This window comes from Ciona intestinalis, chromosome 10 (assembly GCF_000224145.3).
Source record: "Ciona intestinalis chromosome 10, KH, whole genome shotgun sequence".
In the NCBI taxonomy this organism is placed as follows: domain Eukaryota; kingdom Metazoa; phylum Chordata; class Ascidiacea; order Phlebobranchia; family Cionidae; genus Ciona; species Ciona intestinalis.
Window position 1 is genome coordinate 4,832,032 of NC_020175.2, and position 19,340 is coordinate 4,851,371.

At 34.7% G+C, this 19,340-nt stretch overlaps 3 protein-coding genes and 1 long non-coding RNA gene across 5 annotated transcripts; 2 read left to right on the forward strand and 2 right to left on the reverse strand.

The window, feature by feature from the left end:
- The first annotated feature begins 993 nt into the window (after positions 1–993).
- LOC100184102 lies at positions 994–9,777 on the forward strand. Its single transcript, XM_018813785.2, has 21 exons — positions 994–1,133; positions 1,327–1,402; positions 1,724–1,838; positions 2,169–2,348; positions 2,596–2,739; positions 2,922–3,051; positions 3,196–3,322; positions 3,611–3,840; positions 4,048–4,208; positions 4,493–4,661; positions 4,934–5,127; positions 5,390–5,512; positions 5,725–5,879; positions 6,142–6,283; positions 6,630–6,764; positions 6,965–7,178; positions 7,468–7,718; positions 7,831–7,975; positions 8,158–8,272; positions 8,557–8,636; positions 8,914–9,777. Exons 1-21 carry the CDS (start codon positions 1,088–1,090, stop codon positions 9,048–9,050), a joined length of 3,069 nt encoding a protein of 1,022 aa, XP_018669330.1. The 5' UTR covers positions 994–1,087; the 3' UTR covers positions 9,051–9,777.
- Positions 9,523–14,534, reverse strand: zf(u1like)-1 (Zn-finger (U1-like)-1). Of its 2 annotated transcripts, NM_001128894.1 has the most exon segments (6): positions 10,946–11,565; positions 11,957–12,134; positions 12,355–12,529; positions 13,628–13,690; positions 13,912–13,984; positions 14,473–14,534. In NM_001128894.1, coding segments are annotated over 6 exon segments (675 nt in total). In that variant the 5' UTR covers positions 14,475–14,534; the 3' UTR covers positions 10,946–11,381.
- A 3-nt stretch (positions 14,535–14,537) lies between these two features.
- Positions 14,538–16,635, reverse strand: LOC100178582 (sorting nexin-2-like). Its single transcript, XM_002130682.4, has one exon. It carries the CDS (start codon positions 16,592–16,594, stop codon positions 15,029–15,031), a length of 1,566 nt encoding a protein of 521 aa, XP_002130718.1. The 5' UTR covers positions 16,595–16,635; the 3' UTR covers positions 14,538–15,028.
- A 1,385-nt stretch (positions 16,636–18,020) lies between these two features.
- On the forward strand, positions 18,021–18,756 carry LOC104266145. Its single transcript, XR_717436.3, has 3 exons — positions 18,021–18,122; positions 18,177–18,324; positions 18,647–18,756. It is a non-coding gene; the product is annotated as an uncharacterized LOC104266145 (long non-coding RNA).
- The last annotated feature ends 584 nt before the right edge of the window (positions 18,757–19,340 follow it).

A 19,340-nucleotide genomic window follows, 5' to 3' on the forward strand; every position in this document is an offset into this window, starting at 1 on the left:
ACTCTCAAAGATTTAGACTAAGTCTAACTCTTTTTTCAATCTATTTTGTATAATAAATCACTCTGTATTTACATTTTATTACTAACTTTTATAATTCTGGATAAAATTTAATGTTTTCTCCTTGTATTAAACATATACGTTAATCGTATATTATGTATCTACATAGCTAAACCTTGTACTTGATATATAAACAGTTTGTGAAGTGTTTGAATTGTGTGTTACACCCGACACGCGAAGTGATTTCGATTGTTTACGAATCGGCTTCGCCACCTGTTACCGTTGTTACTATGCCAACTACATAAAAATGTTATAAATTCCTTCCCGAATATGCAAAAAAAACATTTTTATAGGCTCTGTTATAGACCTTCCAAGCTTATATAAATTTAATATTTTATATATATATATATATAAATTTAAAGATATTGTGTTGTTTGTTTTGAGTTGCTTGAATGCTAGTAAATTAATATAGTGAATTCAAATCGTAATAGCTGCAATGGCATATATAATCGCCTATAAAAAGCATTCGGGTAATAAAATCAAACACAAAAAAATATACTTTCGTATTAACCATATATATTACGTATTAATATTTAAAGAAACAAGACTATTTCAATGAAAATACTTTAAACACGTTTTTGAAATATTTCGGGCAGCACTGCGCTTTGTGTTTTGTTTACATTGGTTGTCTTGGTGCTTCTTATAAATTTATATGTGTTGTACCTTTGTATACATAGAGACAGTACGTCTTTTGTTTGTCTTCTTATATTGACATGGATTCTTCCATTAACCAAATATTGACACAAATCCTAATAATCTGAATGACTGTGTTATTGAATAACTAATAACGCATGAACACAGTATGGAACATTGTTTTCTGATTTATATTTTTTATGATTTAACTTAAATGCATTAGGATATCAGCAAATAGGGATAATCTATTTCTAAATATCTATACAACAGAATCAGTATAAATACAAAATTTATAACAGTTTATTTATTGTTGTTAGGATATTTCGTTTATAATTTCTTTTTGAACAACTAATAGATTGGATATTTAGTATACTGTATGTTTCTACTACTATAACAAATGGATGAAGAAGCTTCTATCAGTTCGAGTCCTCCAAGAAATAGAGGTTTATATAAAATCTGTGACTTAATTTTATAGAAATATACCAATTTTAATCTGTACTTTTTCATAAATTCTCCATAGTGTGTTTAATAACTCACAACTGTCTTTTTGTCATAATTCATATAATTCAAATTGGTGTGATCTTAGTAATTGAATAAGTTTACAGAAGTAATATGCATTTTATGTATAAATTCCAGGGGGTGTAAATCACAACATTGATGATGATGAGTTTACAAACATACAAGAAACACCAGATGATGTCACAGAAGAATGGTGGGTTGTGGAATAATTGTTTGTCATGAAAGAGTGCTTGCTCCTTATAGGGTATCTTGCTCAAAATTGTCGGCAGGAAAAGGCACTTAATAGCAATTTCTCCAACCATGCAGTTTCATATGGGTTGTCTAAATTGTCAGCTATGCTAAAAATATGAAAAAAAAGTAAATAAATTGTGATAACTTTTATGTGATACTTATGTGATAACTTTTAAGCGGGCACAAGGTTTATGAAACAGAACCTGTATTATAACGATAGTGCTTGCCCCAACATGCGAGGATAAATAAGTTGCATTATTTGTTCATTTAATTTATCTGATAGGTTTGAGCCACCACAGAATCACAATGAACTGAACAGTTTACTTCAATCATTGGATGACAAACCACACACAGATGATGAATTTTCATTTGAAAAAAAGAAACTACCAGAATATCATGTAATTGAAATTTTATGACATTTATTAATATTACTTTATTAGATGTTTTTACCTAACATTTTTTCGTTCCATAAAAATAAATACGAATCATTATGTTTTTCATAAACTGCTTAACAAAGTTTAGCAAATGTTTTTTAAAAAACTATAAATCCAGTGTGCTACTGTCTACTCTAAAATGTCAGACTGTGTCAGCTACACAAAAAAAAACAATCACCCACAAAGTTACATAGGTGGTAACTTGTAAGCAGGCATGGAGTGTATGAAACAGAACACCGTGTTATAAAGATTGTGGTACAACATTAAATAAGTTAAATTCCTTTATTAACCCAGACCAACATTGAAACCCTTCGAGATGAGATGGAAAAAAGTGGAACCTCACTTAAATATATGGAAGATTTTGAACACGTTGTTGAGAAAGATATTTTGATGATTGGTTCAGTCAGTATTGAAGATTTGGAGAAACATGAAAACAAACAGAAAGAGGAATATCTTCAAATACAACAAAGACAAGTAAGTTATATCTGATAATGTGGAGCACTTGTTGTCAGCATGTAAGAACATAACAGAAGTTTAATTCAGAAGAGCATTAAAGAGCATTAAAACTTGCCGTTTCATGTAATTTTAGTTATCTATTAGATTTTAATTATTCAGATTTATTGTAAAAGGCTAATAAACAATGTTAAATAAATTAAAATTTTATATCACGATGGTATCTGAAACATAACACTTAAGACCCTAAACTTTAATTATCATCTAGGTTGCTTTGCAACAAGAAAGAACAAAAGAATTAACAAAACTTGCTGAACTTGCAAAGGAAAGAGTTTGGTTGCAACTTAAGGAACAACAGAAAGAAGCGAATATAAGAGAAGAACTACTTGCTAAACGGGAGCGATTGTTTCAAGTAGGAATATACTTATTCTTATTTATTTGTTTAAACATTTCGATTTTTTCCTGGGCAGTTTTACACAAGATGACAAGTCTTTTATTTTTTTTTTTTTTATTACTGTAAGTCTGTAACCAAAAGAATAACTTATAGATATTTTATGTTTTATATTAAAAATATAAATAATGTTAAAATAATAGGAGCAGGCACAAAAGTCATTCAGACAGTCAGAAAACCAACTGAAACACGCACTTGAGAAGCGACAAGCAGAAGTGAAAGCTTTCTATGGAGATCTTACACTAGCTGATAATCAATATGGGGATAGTAAAGGTGGGTATGGCATTCCATCTTAATTTGATTTTATTAAAGACTAGTTAATATAAGATAAAACTTCTTGTTTATTAATATTGAAACACAGAATTTATAATCATATTTGTAATAATGCTACAGATTTAAACATTGTTTAAACTCCAGGTCGTAGATGGAGGGTAGAATGGTCAAAAACTCCACAACCTGTGCAGATTAAACTGAAAACTATTCGTGGAATAAGAGACAAAGTTCCTAAGGGAAGATATGTGGTTATGATATCTTTATACGACAGGTTGGATGTGTGGTTTATATTATGGTGGGGATTTGGGCAAAAGTTGATCTGTTACCTGAATATACTGTTGTATTTTATTGTGTATGGGTAAAGTCCTAGCGTGGCACGCGATGGGACTTAAGATTTATGTCAGAGTTGGCCTATCATCCTTGAACTAACTTACAAGGGGTCTTGATGTAATTGTTTATGTATAATAATAATATAGAGAGCATTACCCCTACACTGTACAAATATTATGTAAATCTGATACATAATTATCATATTGACATATTATATTTCTTCTTATAGATTGGGAGGCCATGTATTAAGATGGTCCAGAAGGTTGGGCCAGCAATGGGGAGGTGCTACACTACCTGTATATCATGATGGGCATTACTCTAACACTGAGATACATCTCGAACAAAGTGTGTTCACTGTGTTACCACCCCAATGGAAAGTTCAACCTGGAATGATACTCGTGTTTGAGTTGTTTCTGTTGAGAGGATCAATCAGTCCAATTGATCGAGTGGTGGCTTGGGGTAAGTGGTGTATTGTGTGGGGGATGATGGAATATAAATGTTTGATGCTGTAAACTGATAACATTTTAGGCTTATATACATGCATGTACTAATATTGGATAAAAAGTGTCTTCGTCATAATTACTTAGAAAGAAATAATAAATTGTTTTTCTTAAATTCCTTTTTTAAATACTTTTTTTTAATTAATTAAAGTATTGTTTTTCTCAGGTGCTTTTCCAATATGTGACAGCAACTTTGCTATAGTGCAAGGCCATTATAAGTTGCCTATGTTACGTGGACATATGGATTATAGGATCACTAAACATGAAACTATAGAGAAGTTGATAGCATCTGATATTGATCATTGGATATCCAATCTTTATATTCAGGTGATTGAGTTGTGAATATATGTTGTAGACCTCATGCTCACTGTCGATTTTCCATATGTGCACAAAACTGAATATGAGTTACCACATATGTAACTTCGTGGATGTTTTTTTACAGTATGACTGGTTCGGAGCAATTGTTGTAAATTCCTGCTCAAGGTCACATACGACCACAATGGTGGCAGTGACCAGCCTTGAACCCAAAACCTCTGTGTTAAAAGCGGCGAACCAACCACTGTGCCACAGCAACGAATTATATTGTTCCCCTTAAATAAAACTTCATGCAGGTCGTTCGCTTGCCGAGATATTTATCGGGTCAAAAAGAATATGAAGTTGAACTTCAGTTTACATCGGGATTGCTGAGTCATCCCGACAGGATCGAGAATTCTGAGGAAGCTGTTGATGGAGAGAAGATACCGATTATGGAGGATGGAGAAGATAATAATTCTTCTACAGGTGTGGGGTGGTTGCTTTATGTGAAATATGTGTCTCATACTATGTTTCTTATGTTATAGGCGAGTCCAAGACTTGTTTACACCAGTCGCATGAACAACTTACATAAAACTTCATGATTGTTGGGATAATGGGCCAAATTTGGCCGAAATCTTAGGTCCTTGACAAGAACCTAACCCATATAGAATGTACTATAAGACCAAAGTTAAATTTGTATATAGAAACGAATCAGGGCTCACAATTTATAGTCATAACTAAAAGCAACAAACCTTCAGATGATCGTAGTTCCAACATCAGCATTAAGTTTGGTACAAGTGGGAAGAGCGGACCATCAGTTGATCTTACGTCTTCCACATCCGGAGTAAAGTCCGGTATGAGCAGCTCCATCAACGAGGGAAGTGGGAGCAACGTTCTTCGGAAACGGAAAATGTCGCGAACATCTGTGGAAAGACATTCGCCAAAAGTTGATGTGCGGATTTTTTTTAACTTTCTTATCAAATTTAATTTGTTCAATAGTTTAGGTCAGAACATTTATCCTAGTGTTGTATAATATGCACGTATTAGTTTATATGAGTCAGTTTCTATGGCGAGACAAGTGTCTTTTCAGAAATAATTTGTAATAATTATTTGTATTGGTTACTATATGTAGCTCACGCTATAATTTAGAGTTGCACTGCCACGCGTGGATAAATAAGTTACATCTACTTTATAAATAATGTTGATTGTTTCAGTCGTTTGAAGATTTGGATTCCGAAGATTCAGAAGACACAGATGAACTAATTCCAGTGAAAGGACAGAATGGAATGTTTTATAAAATTCATTATAAAAACCCAGTGGAAGATTACAATGCAAAGGTTAGTTTATGTTGTCTATAAATAAAGTGTAACGGTCACGCTTTTCCAAAAAAAGGTTTGTTTTTTTATGACCAAGTTTTAACAACTGCCGTTTTACCGCTACTACCCCTTTTTTGCTTTTTTTTAACTATTTCGAATGTTATCCTGCATTTTAAATCGTTATCGTGCCTACAAAGACAAAATAAATCTCATTTATTCATTTACCCACCCAGGTGACCACCCTTCTACCACAAACCCCTCATTTGAAGAAGAAACCACCCCCACCCAAACTTACGCGCATGGAAGAACTTGAGAGACACACCTTCAGTGTTCAACCTCCATTTTCAAGCAAGGGGAAACTACAAAGGGTCGCTTATGATAGAGCTGAGTGAGTTTTTTTAAATTGAATGTTTTTTTTCTATTTTATTTGGGTAAAAAGATTCTATAGGGTGGAACATCATGGGACCTGAGGTTTAATTCACAGTTTGTCTGTTATTCCGGCACCCAGGGTGGTACAATTGAGATGGTGTTACAGTTATTGTAGCGTGTATTTTGTAAGTAGCGTGTATTTTTACAGCACAGTTTTAGAGTTGATAATTAAAAACAATCACTTTTAGTTAATTCCACATGTTTTTTCATATATATTATAGGTATGTAAGCCGAATGTTTATTTCTGAGATGGGATTTTCACTTTGGAGAACCAAAGATTTCTGGATAACCATATTGTTGTTGGTGTTGCTGTGGTTTGCACGACTGTACATTCATTACTGTGGGCAGTGGTTGTTTTTACAGGTAGGGTTACTTTGGATAAATGTAAAGATGTAGTTCATTAACCCTTGCGTGACAAGGTAACTATAATCAAAATAACAGGTGTTTTGTTTTATACACCTCGTGCCCACTTATAAGTCACCACGTATGCAAAAAGCGAATTATTTTCATTGTATGGCCAACATTTTGGGCAACCCATTAGTGACCACATGAGCAACTTTGCTTTATATATATATATATGTTGTGACTCCTAACTTGTAAGCGGCAGGAGGTGTATAAAACAAAACACCCATGTTATAACGACTTTCATTGTCATAAATGAATATTCCCCTCATCCATCCCTATGCTTCCTCACCCCTCACCTACCCAGGCACTCAGACTACCAGTCAACACCTTCATATTCTTCCCATACACCGTTAACTTAAACTACCAAGCTGATCTTCTAACAACAGCTGAAGAAGTTGGTGAAGTTGTACTTGGACCAATATCAAACATCATTGTGCAGGTGAGACATATTGTGTGTGGATGTAATCTGTTAAGATTTGATACTCAATACTGATACCATTGATAACGTTGTGCCATTTTGCATGACACTGGAAATTTAACAACTGTTGTTTTGCTGTTGATTCCCTTCTTTTCCTTCTTACATGATTTCCGCTATTATTTTCGAAAAGATAAATCAAAACTATATTATGTTTCCCCCAGGTTCTGCTTGTATTATTCTCGTGGGTGAGCCAGAAAGCTCTCGGATCATTCCCTCTCATCTTCTCCAAGTTGATCCTCGCTTTCTCCTTATGGGTCGTCTTTGATCCGATTATGATCCTCATCGTGGATGCTGCTCTGGGTCGATACACCAACTCCGCATCTCAACCTATCGGAGATGCATTTAAGCTATATTGGCACTTCCTTAGAGTTGAAGGTATTAATTATATTATACTTTATATAACTTGTTATATGTTTATTTACAGTTTCCACTATTTCATACAGAATGTATGTAACTTCTTTAATCTTGTGTGGCGGGGCAACGACGGATAAATAAGTTACATTAATTCATTTTTCAAAACAATCACCGAAAAAGTTACATACCTAGTAATTCGTGGGCAAGAAAGAGGTGTATAAAACAGGACACCCGTGCTATAACGATTGCCATTACCCTGCCACGTAAAAATAAATAAGTTATATACATATATATATATATCTTCTTGCAGGCTCAGGAGTGATCGGCATCCCTATGGTTATCTTCCTGTATGCAGTAGTGATGTTCACAGCGTTCGTCATCTTGTATTTATACTTCCTCAAGCTTCATAACAATGGAAGGATCCTTGATGTCTTCCACCGACTCTGTGGGAAGGAGGAAGCTTTCTTCGTGCCGTATGACCTCGAGTTGAGTAACCAGGAGTTGAGTTTCATTGTAAAGAAGGCCGAACAATGGAGAGGGGAGGATGGGGAGAGAAGGAAGGTTTGTGATGTCATTATAGGGTTTGTGGAAAGTAGGATATGCTTGAATGCATCACTGTATGACCTCACCCATTTATAAAAGTAAAAAATAATTTACACCTATCTTACCCCAGGTAACAGTTTACGATTACATCTGGAGTGAAGAGATAGATCCAATGAAAGGAGAGAAAGTTGAAGAAGTTACGACGCACATCGCGATACATACGTTACATCTGGATGGACTGCGTGAAATATATCGACACTTTCTAAGATTGCCAGGTTAGTGGGGTTGGCGTGTGATATAACATGGTGTTTTATTTCATTATATCTGCAGTAAACTAAATATGCCTTTTCTGTCCATTGTTTTTCATATTTTTTGGTAATTAATTTTGACCAGACTTGATCAATTAACCCAAACTGAGTCACTTTTTCAAATTTAAAGGATTATTTTCCACCAACAGATGGAGCAATAGTTGAAGTGTTCGGGGAACTTGGGACAACAAACTTAACACCAGATGTTAAAACTGCTTTGTTGAAACGAGCAAATAGTTTGGAAAATATTTTCCAAACATCAAGGTAGAAAGAGTATGTAAAAGATTTATTCACGCAGGAACGAAAACCTCACTTGAGTTTTCTGTTTTATACACCTCATGCCCGTTTATGAGTTTCCACATATGTAACTTTGTGTTTTTTTGTGTATGGCAGACAATTTAGGATCTTTTATGCAACTCAATACTGACTGCTAGATTAAATTATCTTTAAGTCTTCTTAGTTAGTAGCACAGGTTGTAACCATTATACCACATACGTCTATGGAGTTGAAATAATAGAAGTTATTGTATTATCTTTGTATATCAACAGGGAACCTTCGTTAGCATCAGTGAGAATGACTGAACAATTAGTGAACAGAACAAACCATTTACAAGTTCCATCTACATATGGTATATAAAATTATAAATAGACTTATTTTTTATTATATACAGTTAGTTACATAAACGTTTAGTTTTACTTCTATGTCAAAATACCAGCTTATGTTTACAAACCTTTTTTTCGTGTATTTTTTAATCTAATTTTTAACATTCATCAACTTTTCTAAAAAGTCAACATATAAGATGTAAAAACACTTGTCGAGTCGACTTATGTATGAACACTCTTCCTATATTAACACACTTGGTATATGAACACTTTTCATATATGAACACTCATCTCATTCACAAGGATTTGATGATCGTCCGGTGACAAGTGATTCCATGAAAACTCGTGAAACGATTCACCGTGATAGCGATTCATCAGATGATCTCCCAACAACACAAATCATCTTCAATGATCATCAACAACAATCTTCAACTGCTTAAATCTTCTATACTATTTTGTGACAAGCCAAACATACCATATCATTATCAAATGTAATCAAATATCTCCTAATAGACTAAATATTAAGCATAATGTAGCTAACCTTTGGGTATCCAATTTTCAAATTTACATTCTCTCCAACTTAGGTAAGCATACAATAAAACGAACTAACTTTCCACTAACACTAACAATGCTTTGTGAACCACTGTAGTTTAAATAACGAAAATCAATACCAAATATTAAACGTAAACTAATAACACAGCTTTGACTACCCAATTTTCAAAACTATGTTTCAAACAACTTTTTGTAAGTCTAAATAATAGCAGTTAAAATGCTTTATAACCACTGTAGTAGGCGACCAAACCAACTTTAAACATGATATATCACTGTCTTAAACAGTGACTAAGCAATAATACTTGCAAGTCATCATAATTCTGCACTGTCGTAATACTTGTTACATATTATCATTGTGTATTTATAACATGATATATTTTTACAAATAATCACTGGAATTAGACATTATAGTTTTGCACTTTTTGTATCATTTTTGATTCTTCACTGTAAAATATTGTTTAGTGCCGTTAAGGTTTTTAGCAAGTACGTTTTGAGATACTCACAGTGCAATTGTTGAATATATATTTTAATTTACCGCATTCATAGTAATGGTAACTGAAATATAAGTAGAAGTAGAAAAAAAAAAAAAAACTGCACAAATACTGAGTTTTCATTGAACAACAAGATTTCATAACAATTGCACCAATGGCACAGGTTTAATTGATAACCTAACGAAGTTCAGTATTAAATGCTACAAAATACAGACACAAAAATTGAGTTTGACAAACTGTACTATGACTACGAGAGATATATTTCGCATTGAAAGGTATCACCAGTCTTTCATTTAAATAGAAACTATGCAGACAAAACTATGTTTTTATCATGTTGACAAAACAGAAGTTTTAAGTTCCAAATTAGCTTTTGTGCAACATTGCCAACAAAAAAGAATATACTATTGGTTACATTAGAAACCAGATGTCAGAAGATTTTTAACAATTTCTCATTTAGATTTACGAATTTCTAAATTCTGTTTATGTTCTTTTAGTTCAAGTTCTGACTTTTCCATTCCACGTATTGCAAGGAATATCTCAATACACAACAACACAGTGGCTGCTGCAACGCCAATACCAACTCTTAACATTAAGTTTGGCACAAGCGACTTTAGAATGAAAGTTGTAGCAAATACAGTGGCAATCATGGTCACAGCAAAGTTGAGACCACTAATAACGGGGGCTTTTGAGCCACTTTTTAACCCAGTGGGTGTGGTAATGTTAGACACCATGTTTTTGTATCGATAATTTTCTTCAGCAGCGCGCAGTTTTTTTAATCTTTTTTCCAACTCCGGATTTGAAGGCGGTTTTTCCAGTTCAGGTAAAATAAGATCACTATTACAGAATATTTCTGATAAACATGGTTTTAATGATTGATTCTTGCATTTCCAACGAGAAAACTAAAAAATAAATTCACATTTGTTAATATGTAGTAATTACACATCTATTTAACAATTATTTTTACCAAACCAGCCAATCAGTTAAGAAAGTACGTTATTGGATTCATTTAAAAGTATTTTAAAAAACTTGAATAAGTTACGTATACTTAATATTAAATCCCAGAACATTTCACCGAGAGTTGTTAAACCAAATGATATGAAAAACATACCAACCTGTATCACTGTCTTGATTGAAAGTTGAAAATTTTCTTCACAATTTATTTCATTCTTTACTTCAGCTGGCAGTTCTTCATTTAAAGCAAATAATTTTAACTTTTCCCACGAACTGGGAGTAAACTTAACTTTTAACTCACTGCCCATCACTAAATGCAATATTCTAAAATAATAAAAAGCATGATGTTACTAAATGAGATGAAACTAAATACAAAACATCCAACGCCAGTGCTTTATGTCCTACCAAGGGTCCTTATAAACCCAAGCCTGGTGTGGCAGGGAAAGCAGATTTTTGCACTGCATTAATCAGTAAACATTTCAACCAGGGAGTTAGATGTACTTTCTAAAATTGTAAGATTAAATATCCCTAAAACTTTTAAAACATGAGAATAAGGAATAGTTAACCATGCATTTCTTTGAAACATTAACTAAATGGCTGTAATATTTATATTTATTAGTTATTCCGTTGTGGAAAACTTCAGAGTGAGCCTGCCAACCCTGCCACTCTAGGTTTGGCGAAAATATGGAACTGGCTTTTTTATGGTCTTAGTTATTTGCAAGCACCTCAGTAACAATATTGTCAAAAATTCAAAATAAAGTTTCGCGCAAATTAAAACTAAGAATCATCTTTTTTTCGCATGTTCCGACTTTTTTTAACATTTGTTTTTCTTTTTTTAAAGGCAACAACTTCGAAAACGGCATCATCGGAAGCGGCAACAACAGTTTTTTCCTCGAATTCAATCTTGGGAGGAACTTCCTTAACAAATACAGGAGCTTCGTATTCATATGTGGGCTCAGGTCTGAAAAACAACAATATTTATAATAACAAAGATACAAAAAAAGTAATTAAAAAGTTAAATAAAAAATGTAATCGAAAATATAATCAGTTTAATCATCCAATAAGTTACAAACGCGGTAACTCCTAAGCAAGCACAAAGTGTATGAAACAGAACACCGTGTTGTAACAACTGTCGTTTCCCCATCATGCGGGATAAATAAGTTGGATTCACTCATGCAATACCATTCCTTATGCAAGAATGCAACAAAAGAAAAATCACCCCTTTATATCACATGATCATCCCAAAAATGAATAATAACATTCTAAAAGTACAAAACACAAAACTACTTTTTAGATGAACATCTTAAAAAAATATAAACGTTTGAGAAACCAATAATCAACAAACAACATACTCTTCCTTCTCCACGGTCTCCCAACTACCATACGGGTGTGATGACTTGGATGATGATGATTTAAATGTAGATGATTTAGGTGGTGGTTTGAATGTGTTGGTGGTTACAGGGTTAACATGGGCCACTGTGTCTTGGATTTTCCGCTTCTTAGGTTTTGCAATAAGGTGGTCCGTGGATGCTGTGTTTAAATTATAATCATAAATTTTGTGCAAAGTAGAAAAATTGATTAATTACAGTAGCAAAGATTAAGTTAATTAATATAACAAGAAAGAGAAGGGAATTACCACAAACGACAGTCCATATACCCACAGTTTGGGTAAAAACTACTTGAGTAAAATCACCAGTTAAAAGCATAGCTGCTTAACACACAAAAACTCAGTAAACAATAAAATGTTGACCTGCACTAGTTTGTGGCAAAGGTTGAGGTTTCTTTGGTTCAAGATGGGCAGGTAATTTTAATCCCTGCAATTCAAGGTCTTTCCTATATTGTTGTATAGCGGCTGATTCCATCCGTTTTAAATATCCATCAGCTCGCTGGTTTGTTGCGTGTTGTTGTTTACTATTCTTCTTTATCTGGATAACAACGATTTAACCTCCTTTTTATTTATTCTTTCGTTTTTAATAACAAAATTCACAAGTCAGGAATGTCTGGAGTAGCATGTCGCTCAACTTTTAAAGGGCCTAAACACACCCCACGTCACTTTTATTTTTTATGGTAAATTCATAAAGCGACTGTTTTATTGATTCCAAAAATACTTTGCTTTTTAAAATTGGTCCAGTATAGGCGGAGATATTCGTCCTCAAACAGTGATCTCTAGCGCTGTCTTTTTTTTACTACGAGCTCCGTGATTGTGACGTAGGAACGTACTAGTCACGTGACTGATTAATTCGTAAAAGCGAAACCTGTGTTTTTTTTGTGCTTTTTTGCGTTTTTTTTGTTCTCTCGTTTTTCGCTGAAAACACTGCCTCTCACCTTTCTGAATGAGAGCGGCCACGCTTCAACAATTTTGTGACGTGTTTGTCACGTGGGTAGTACACTTCTCAATTTTTTTCGCCACGCAACTTTCAAATCAGTTTTTTGAATTTCACGGTGTTTGAGCTGGAATATCTTTGGTTATACAGAACCGATTAAAACAAGTAAGGTGTCGTTGGAATTAGAAAAACACACTCTATCGATTAAAGCGAAGTACATTTGGGGTGTGTTTAGGCCCTTTAAAACGGAAGTAACATCATATGTTTTAGAACCCTAGTTTTAATCATAAAACAGCTTTTACCCTGCTGTTAGGTGTGTATTAATCAAGAAGGTTTAAAAATGTATAGTATAATAGAATAAATAGATGAAGTGGTTAAACAAATTGAGATACAAATACAAACAAATTTAAAATAAAAGGTTTAATATAAAGTTTATTGTTTGGTTTATGAATAAAAAATGTTATTGATTTACCATTTTATAAACCTAAATGTAAATCCCTTGCATAAAACATTGAATCTCATTCATTTTAGTGGTACTTTATTTAAGAAAAACAAAAACAATCTTAAAGGAAATACACAAACAGTTATATTTCCTGCGAGTTGTTTATTTTAGACTCGATTACTCTGTATGTATCAACACACTGGCAGTGGTTGGTACATAACTACTTAATATTGGTTAATATTTTACAAACAACTGACTTGTTCAATCTGCCGTTCCTTTTTCGCCTGGTGACTTTTACCTCGTTCATGAAAGTCAATGCTCTGAAATAAAAAAAATAAATAATATTTTTAGGAATGCAGTATCATACTAAAGAACTTTAAACGTACACTATTTTAAAAAGGAAAAATATTAACTGCATAACATAATAGCTGTGGTGGAGTGAGTAGCACACCTGCATGTAAACCACCTGATAAAGGGTCAAGGCTTGGCGCTGCTCCCATTTAAATATAAAATAAATAAAGTCTTTAAATAACTCACTGACCGCTTTGTTGTCACCGATCCAACATTTACAAACTTCGCAAAATTTTCTGGGTTGAGATTTCCAATAAGATGCCCTGGAGTAAATACTTGGTCACGAACATGTACAAATAATATTGGTGAAAAAGAGGGGACATACTTTTATTTACACTGCGACTGCATTAAAAGGTTAGCGATAATAACAGTAGTTATTACATGGGAGTCTTGTTTCATACACCTCATGCCTACTTCCAAATTACAGTGTACGCAATTTTGCAAGTTAGGGCTATTGTTTTTAAGCCAAGCAGAAAATTTGTACACTGCAATAAAAGGTATAACAATACTTAGGCAGCATCCCAGTTTTATACCTTCAACTTTTATATATAACATAGGTTTTCACTGTTAGGTGTCTATACAAACAGACAGAACGAAAGTAAATTGACACAATAATCAATAAGGTACCCTATGTTTGATGAAGTGAATTTAAAAAATGTCACTCAAGATTTTATTAAAAAAAAACTGACCCCTAGGTAAGAATCTAATTCAATATAATTAATCAAACTTATTTTAGGAAACAAAGACTTACATGTTCTTCAGTTATCTTAACTTGACCAGTTTCAAATCATTTTAAACAACTCTAACAACAATTTTCTAGGAGTAATACACATGGAGTATAATGTTATTAACTCAATCATGAATCACTATGTGTGAATACCTTGCTTCAAATTAAGCACTTCTGTAATTCACACAAACATAATATTTGCATCAAGTTACACAAACACACATTGCACTTTTGAAAGGTAATAGGAAATCAAACTACTTAATCGACCAAAAATATTGTTTAGCTTGAAAAAAATTACAGACATAAATTGCTTTTAAAGTGTAATCAATTTTTTGTTATTTACAAAAACACATTTTTCTCATTGAGTTATGACTCTTGGGATACAAAAATGAAATAAACATGTTACAATTATGAAATATAAAGTGAAACTCACACTCTGGCACACAATGTATTGTAATATAAGACGTGAAACTGCTGAGTATGATATCAGAAATGACATTTTATATCAATATTAGAATTACTATAATGAAGTAATACATGTGTTGCTATCAATCAGTTAATATAATGAACCTTTCCCCCACTAAGCAATGGCCCTTGCCTCTGGCATAAATGCTTCCCAATTCTTAATGTTCTGCTCCTGACTCTTCATGAGATTCTTAAGGAAGATGAGAACTAACTGTCTGAAGTCCACCACGCGATCTTGCTCGAAAGCTTGCATCTCTTTCTTTATCTCTGCGGACAGCTCGTCAAAATCGCTCTTGCATGTTTGGACTCTCGCTTCCAGTTCTTTAATATCCGCTTGAATTTGAGCGATTTTATCTGTCCTTCCAGAGGCTTGCATCTTTGCTTCTGCTTCTTTCTTCCTTTGAACGTTTTGCTCTGCGTTCTGCCAGTTTTGCCAGCTCTTCACCCTGACCATGAAAATCTCTTTGATTTCTGTAATAATACGCAGATAATCAGCAAGTGTTTCAGCCACAGCGTAGTAATCTGTATTAGATTGTTCCTGATGAACATTCTCGATTTTTTCGAACGCATCGGAAAGTTGCGCAAGCGCACGAGATAGGGCAGTGTGCTCCTCAGCATTTCCCAGTGTTGCCGAACTCTTTGCAAAAAGTGCAGTGTTGACCGCAAGTTCCTTTCTATGATGCACAAGACTTTCAAAGGATGCGTGCAACTTTCTAAGCTGCTGTTCCAAGCTTTCAATTTGTTGTTGCTTCTCTTCAAACCATGAATCCTCTTCTGTCATCTTGATAGTTATTTTGCTCAAAGCACCTTCAACATTTTTCACCAACCTCATGACCCCAGCTCCACTCAATGCTCTGGTGTTAGTTGCTTGCGGCAGCTCCTCTTGCTCAAGAAAATCTCGGAAATCCTGGTCCTGCACAAGTGTATTGTGCCTCGCAACTCTGTTCAAATATCTCTCCAAAGCTGCTCTTCTTTTTTCAACAAAATCAATCGAAACAGCTTCCTCGTCGGTTTTCGACATTTTAATTAGCGTCATGCCAACTATACTTTTTTCAGGGGCGGGCGGGACTATTCTACCAGCGTGGCGATGTTTTGCCAATAACTTTTCATGAATACCAAGGAAATCACTGAACCTCCGGTCCACTGCCAGTTCTGCTCGCTTGAAACTTGGGATGGAGGTCTTGGTACGAACTCTATACGACATATAAGCATTCATACCATCTCCTACCTTATGTGGGTCGGATACTTGGATAGTAATATCATTTACTTTAGAATCATACTGTGAGCTATGAGATGCTTTGCTATAATCATCCTTAGCAGTATCCGTGTACTTGGTTGGAACTTCAATTGAAATATTTGGCAAGTTTGCTGAAGCAGACGCGCTTTCAAACATATCATCATCATCGTCATCATCCAATAACTCTGGCTCCACTTTTACCGGCTCCGGAGCCGCGGCTTCTTTAACCACCGGAACCGGGTCAGGTTCAGTAACAACTGTCGGCTTGGTGACAACTTCTTCTTGAGAAACAACTTCTGCTTGTTTGACACTTTCCTCTTGATTGACAGGTTTTTCTGCTGCATCATCATCAAGGTTGATCTCTGTTTCTACTGGAGCAATCTCACTCCCAACTTCTTCTGTTTCTTCATCATCAAACGGAGGCGGTTCTCGGCTGTCACTCATTTTGCTGAAATATTTTTAACGATCTATCTAAGTCAACACTTTTCACTGTAAATAAAAAACAAACAATGTTAATTTACAGGCCACAGAAAGAGGGTGTATGTCAAATCTCGTATATGGAGTGGCAGGAGTCCCATGTTGCAGGACCTTACCCACGTAGAATAGAAGAGAACGTGGGGGATAATAAACTAACGACGGGCCAAGTCTTACTACACATGGTGCAGAATAGGCTACAGGGTGATAAATAAACTCTTCATAGCAATTAGCATAACACGAAACTGCTACAACAAATTAAAACTAGAGACAGAATGCGAAAACAAATATATATACTGTAATGTTGTACGAAAAATAACGAAGACAAGTATTCTATAGAAACCTTAAACAGTATCACATGATAAGAATTGCGCTCAGGTATACTTATAACGTGCTACCATGAAATTCTCCGCAGTAAATCACTTAAAATGCGGATAATGAATTTCCACACTTACACATATTACTGCGCTTACACAAAACTACGTACACGTGAACTAAGGAGTACAGAAGTTAAGAGTCAATATTGCTGTAAATTATTTGTCTTTGCGTGGATGGCCAACGACATACATTACAACATGGGTGTCTTATTTTATTTTACACAACTCTCGCCCAGTTACAAGTTACCACATACAGCTCATACTGTAGTTTAGAGGTTGGAATTGCCATAAAGACCGTCAATCATTTGTCCCTGCGTGTCAGGGCAGCGACAGTCGTTATACCATGGGTGTCTTGTTTCACAAAACGCGTGCCTGTTTACAAGTTACCACGTACAGCGTTTACCGGAGTTCGGAAATTGAAATCCTTTTTACCATAAAAGACTGTCAATCATTATTGTTGCTGCGTGACAGGGCAACGACAGTCGTTCCAGCACCGGTATCTTATCCTTGTTATGACGGTTCACGATCGAGGAAACAAGTGTAGCAGCATGTCACAGGCCTGCATGTAACAGCATTAGAACGCCTTTATCGGCCTTCTAACCCAAGATCAATATTTGATTTTTTTATAAATTTGTTGATATTAGGTACATGCTGTTAAATTATCATTCATACAAAGCATGTACACAGCACGCGTCTATTCACCCCGGACTCTAATAAACGTTGGTTGCAGATATTAATAAACCATCATGCATTTTATTGTTTCTAGATTTTGCTTGTGTGTGTAGCCTCATATAGCCTACATTTGTTTTTGGTTATCGACCTACGACGTATACGCTATCAATGCTGTTTTAACATCCACGCAGTTGTCTAAGTTATACGAAGTGAAAAATCACCAAGGCAATATTTCGGTTTAACATTCTGTGGTGTCGAAGGGTTACTTAGAAACATCAAGGAAGTTATTAAATCAAAAAAACTTCACGTGATCGTTTCAGTGAAATCGGTAGAGATAAAAAAAGAGCTTTTTTCAAAAAAAGTGCTTACGCGTTTGATAACCACCACGCTCGTAATAAAAGGCGGTGCGTTCTGGTAAGAAATCATCTCTTCATTTAGAAGGCAACAAAGTGAGTGGTTGGTTTGATTTACTTGTGTTTTGTGACTAATATTTGTTTCTGCAGATGAATAAGTCAGCGCTTCTCCTCTTGCATGTCATCGGACTCCTTGTCTCTATGGAAACTGCCGTGGTACATGGATTCTGGAGAGCCCGCCCTACACCACCACCAGAGACGCGTCGCCGATGGGGAGGGTGGAACCAACAGCAGAATGGTAGGAATTATTATTTGTTAACTTTCTATGGTTACATTAAATGTAAGAAATGGTCAGTAGGTCACTGGTCATACGTCATAATGTATAATATAAGTTAAAATACAGTATTATATCATTTTTTATTAAGAAGATAAATATTAAAAAAGAAATGTACAAAATATGTAGCACCCAACAACTGTTATTTTTAGTTGGAACCCGAGTTCTAGACTCCTCATAAAATAAGTTAAGTAACCTGTGGGAACCAGTTTTCTAGGGGAACCAGATTTCTACGACATCGGCTTACGTATATACCGCGACATTTAATACATTTAATGTGTTTCAGTCCCAGACTTAGTGGACGAGTTAAGCGATCTGGAAATGATATTGGACAATTAGATGATCTAAAATGCCTAATGTTGGTTGCAAACAATAATAAACCATCATGCATTTTAATGTTTCTTGATTTTGTTTGTTTATGTGTAGCCTCATATATAGTTGTTCTTGTTCACGACAGCCGATTTATTACCCTATATTGTATGGAACGGAGAACGAGTTCGCAGAAATAGTCCGCAGGTGGAGTCCTACGGGTCAAGAATCGGGACAGAAAACGGGACTTGGCCGGAACACTAGAGTCGGAACATGAAGAAAAAACTTCACTACCGCGAGCACATCACTTCCGGACGTACAAGGGTGTTGGGGTAATGGGCCAAATCTGGCTTAAATCCCAGGTCCTCACGGACCTCACCCATACAGAATAGAAATTAGCATAAAACGAAACTGTTACAACAAATTAAAACTAAAGACAGAATGCGAAAACAAATATATATACTGTAATGTTGTACGAAAAATAATAAAGAGAAGTTTTCTATAGAAACCTTAAACAGTATCACACATGGCGCCCTCTATAGAGGTATCACATGATAAAAATTTCGCTCAGACAGGTATACTTATAATACGCTACCATATATATATATATATTCTAATAATAATCCTCCGCAGTGGAATTGGCATTAAGACCATCGACCATTTGTCCCTGC

What these genes read in the sequence shown, in the direction of transcription:
- LOC100184102 (XM_018813785.2), top strand. Translation starts at nt 1,088, where the DNA reads ATGGATGAAGAAGCTTCTATCAGTTCGAGTCCTCCAAGAAATAGAG. An exon ending in GATGATGTCACAGAAGAATG is followed by an intron (nt 1,403 to 1,723) that starts GTGGGTTGTGGA and finishes TTTATCTGATAG; the next exon opens with GTTTGAGCCACCACAGAATC. An exon ending in TGATCGAGTGGTGGCTTGGG is followed by an intron (nt 3,841 to 4,047) that starts GTAAGTGGTGTA and finishes TGTTTTTCTCAG; the next exon opens with GTGCTTTTCCAATATGTGAC.
- LOC100178582 (XM_002130682.4), bottom strand. Translation starts at nt 16,594, where the DNA reads ATGAGTGACAGCCGAGAACCGCCTCCGTTTGATGATGAAGAAACAGAA.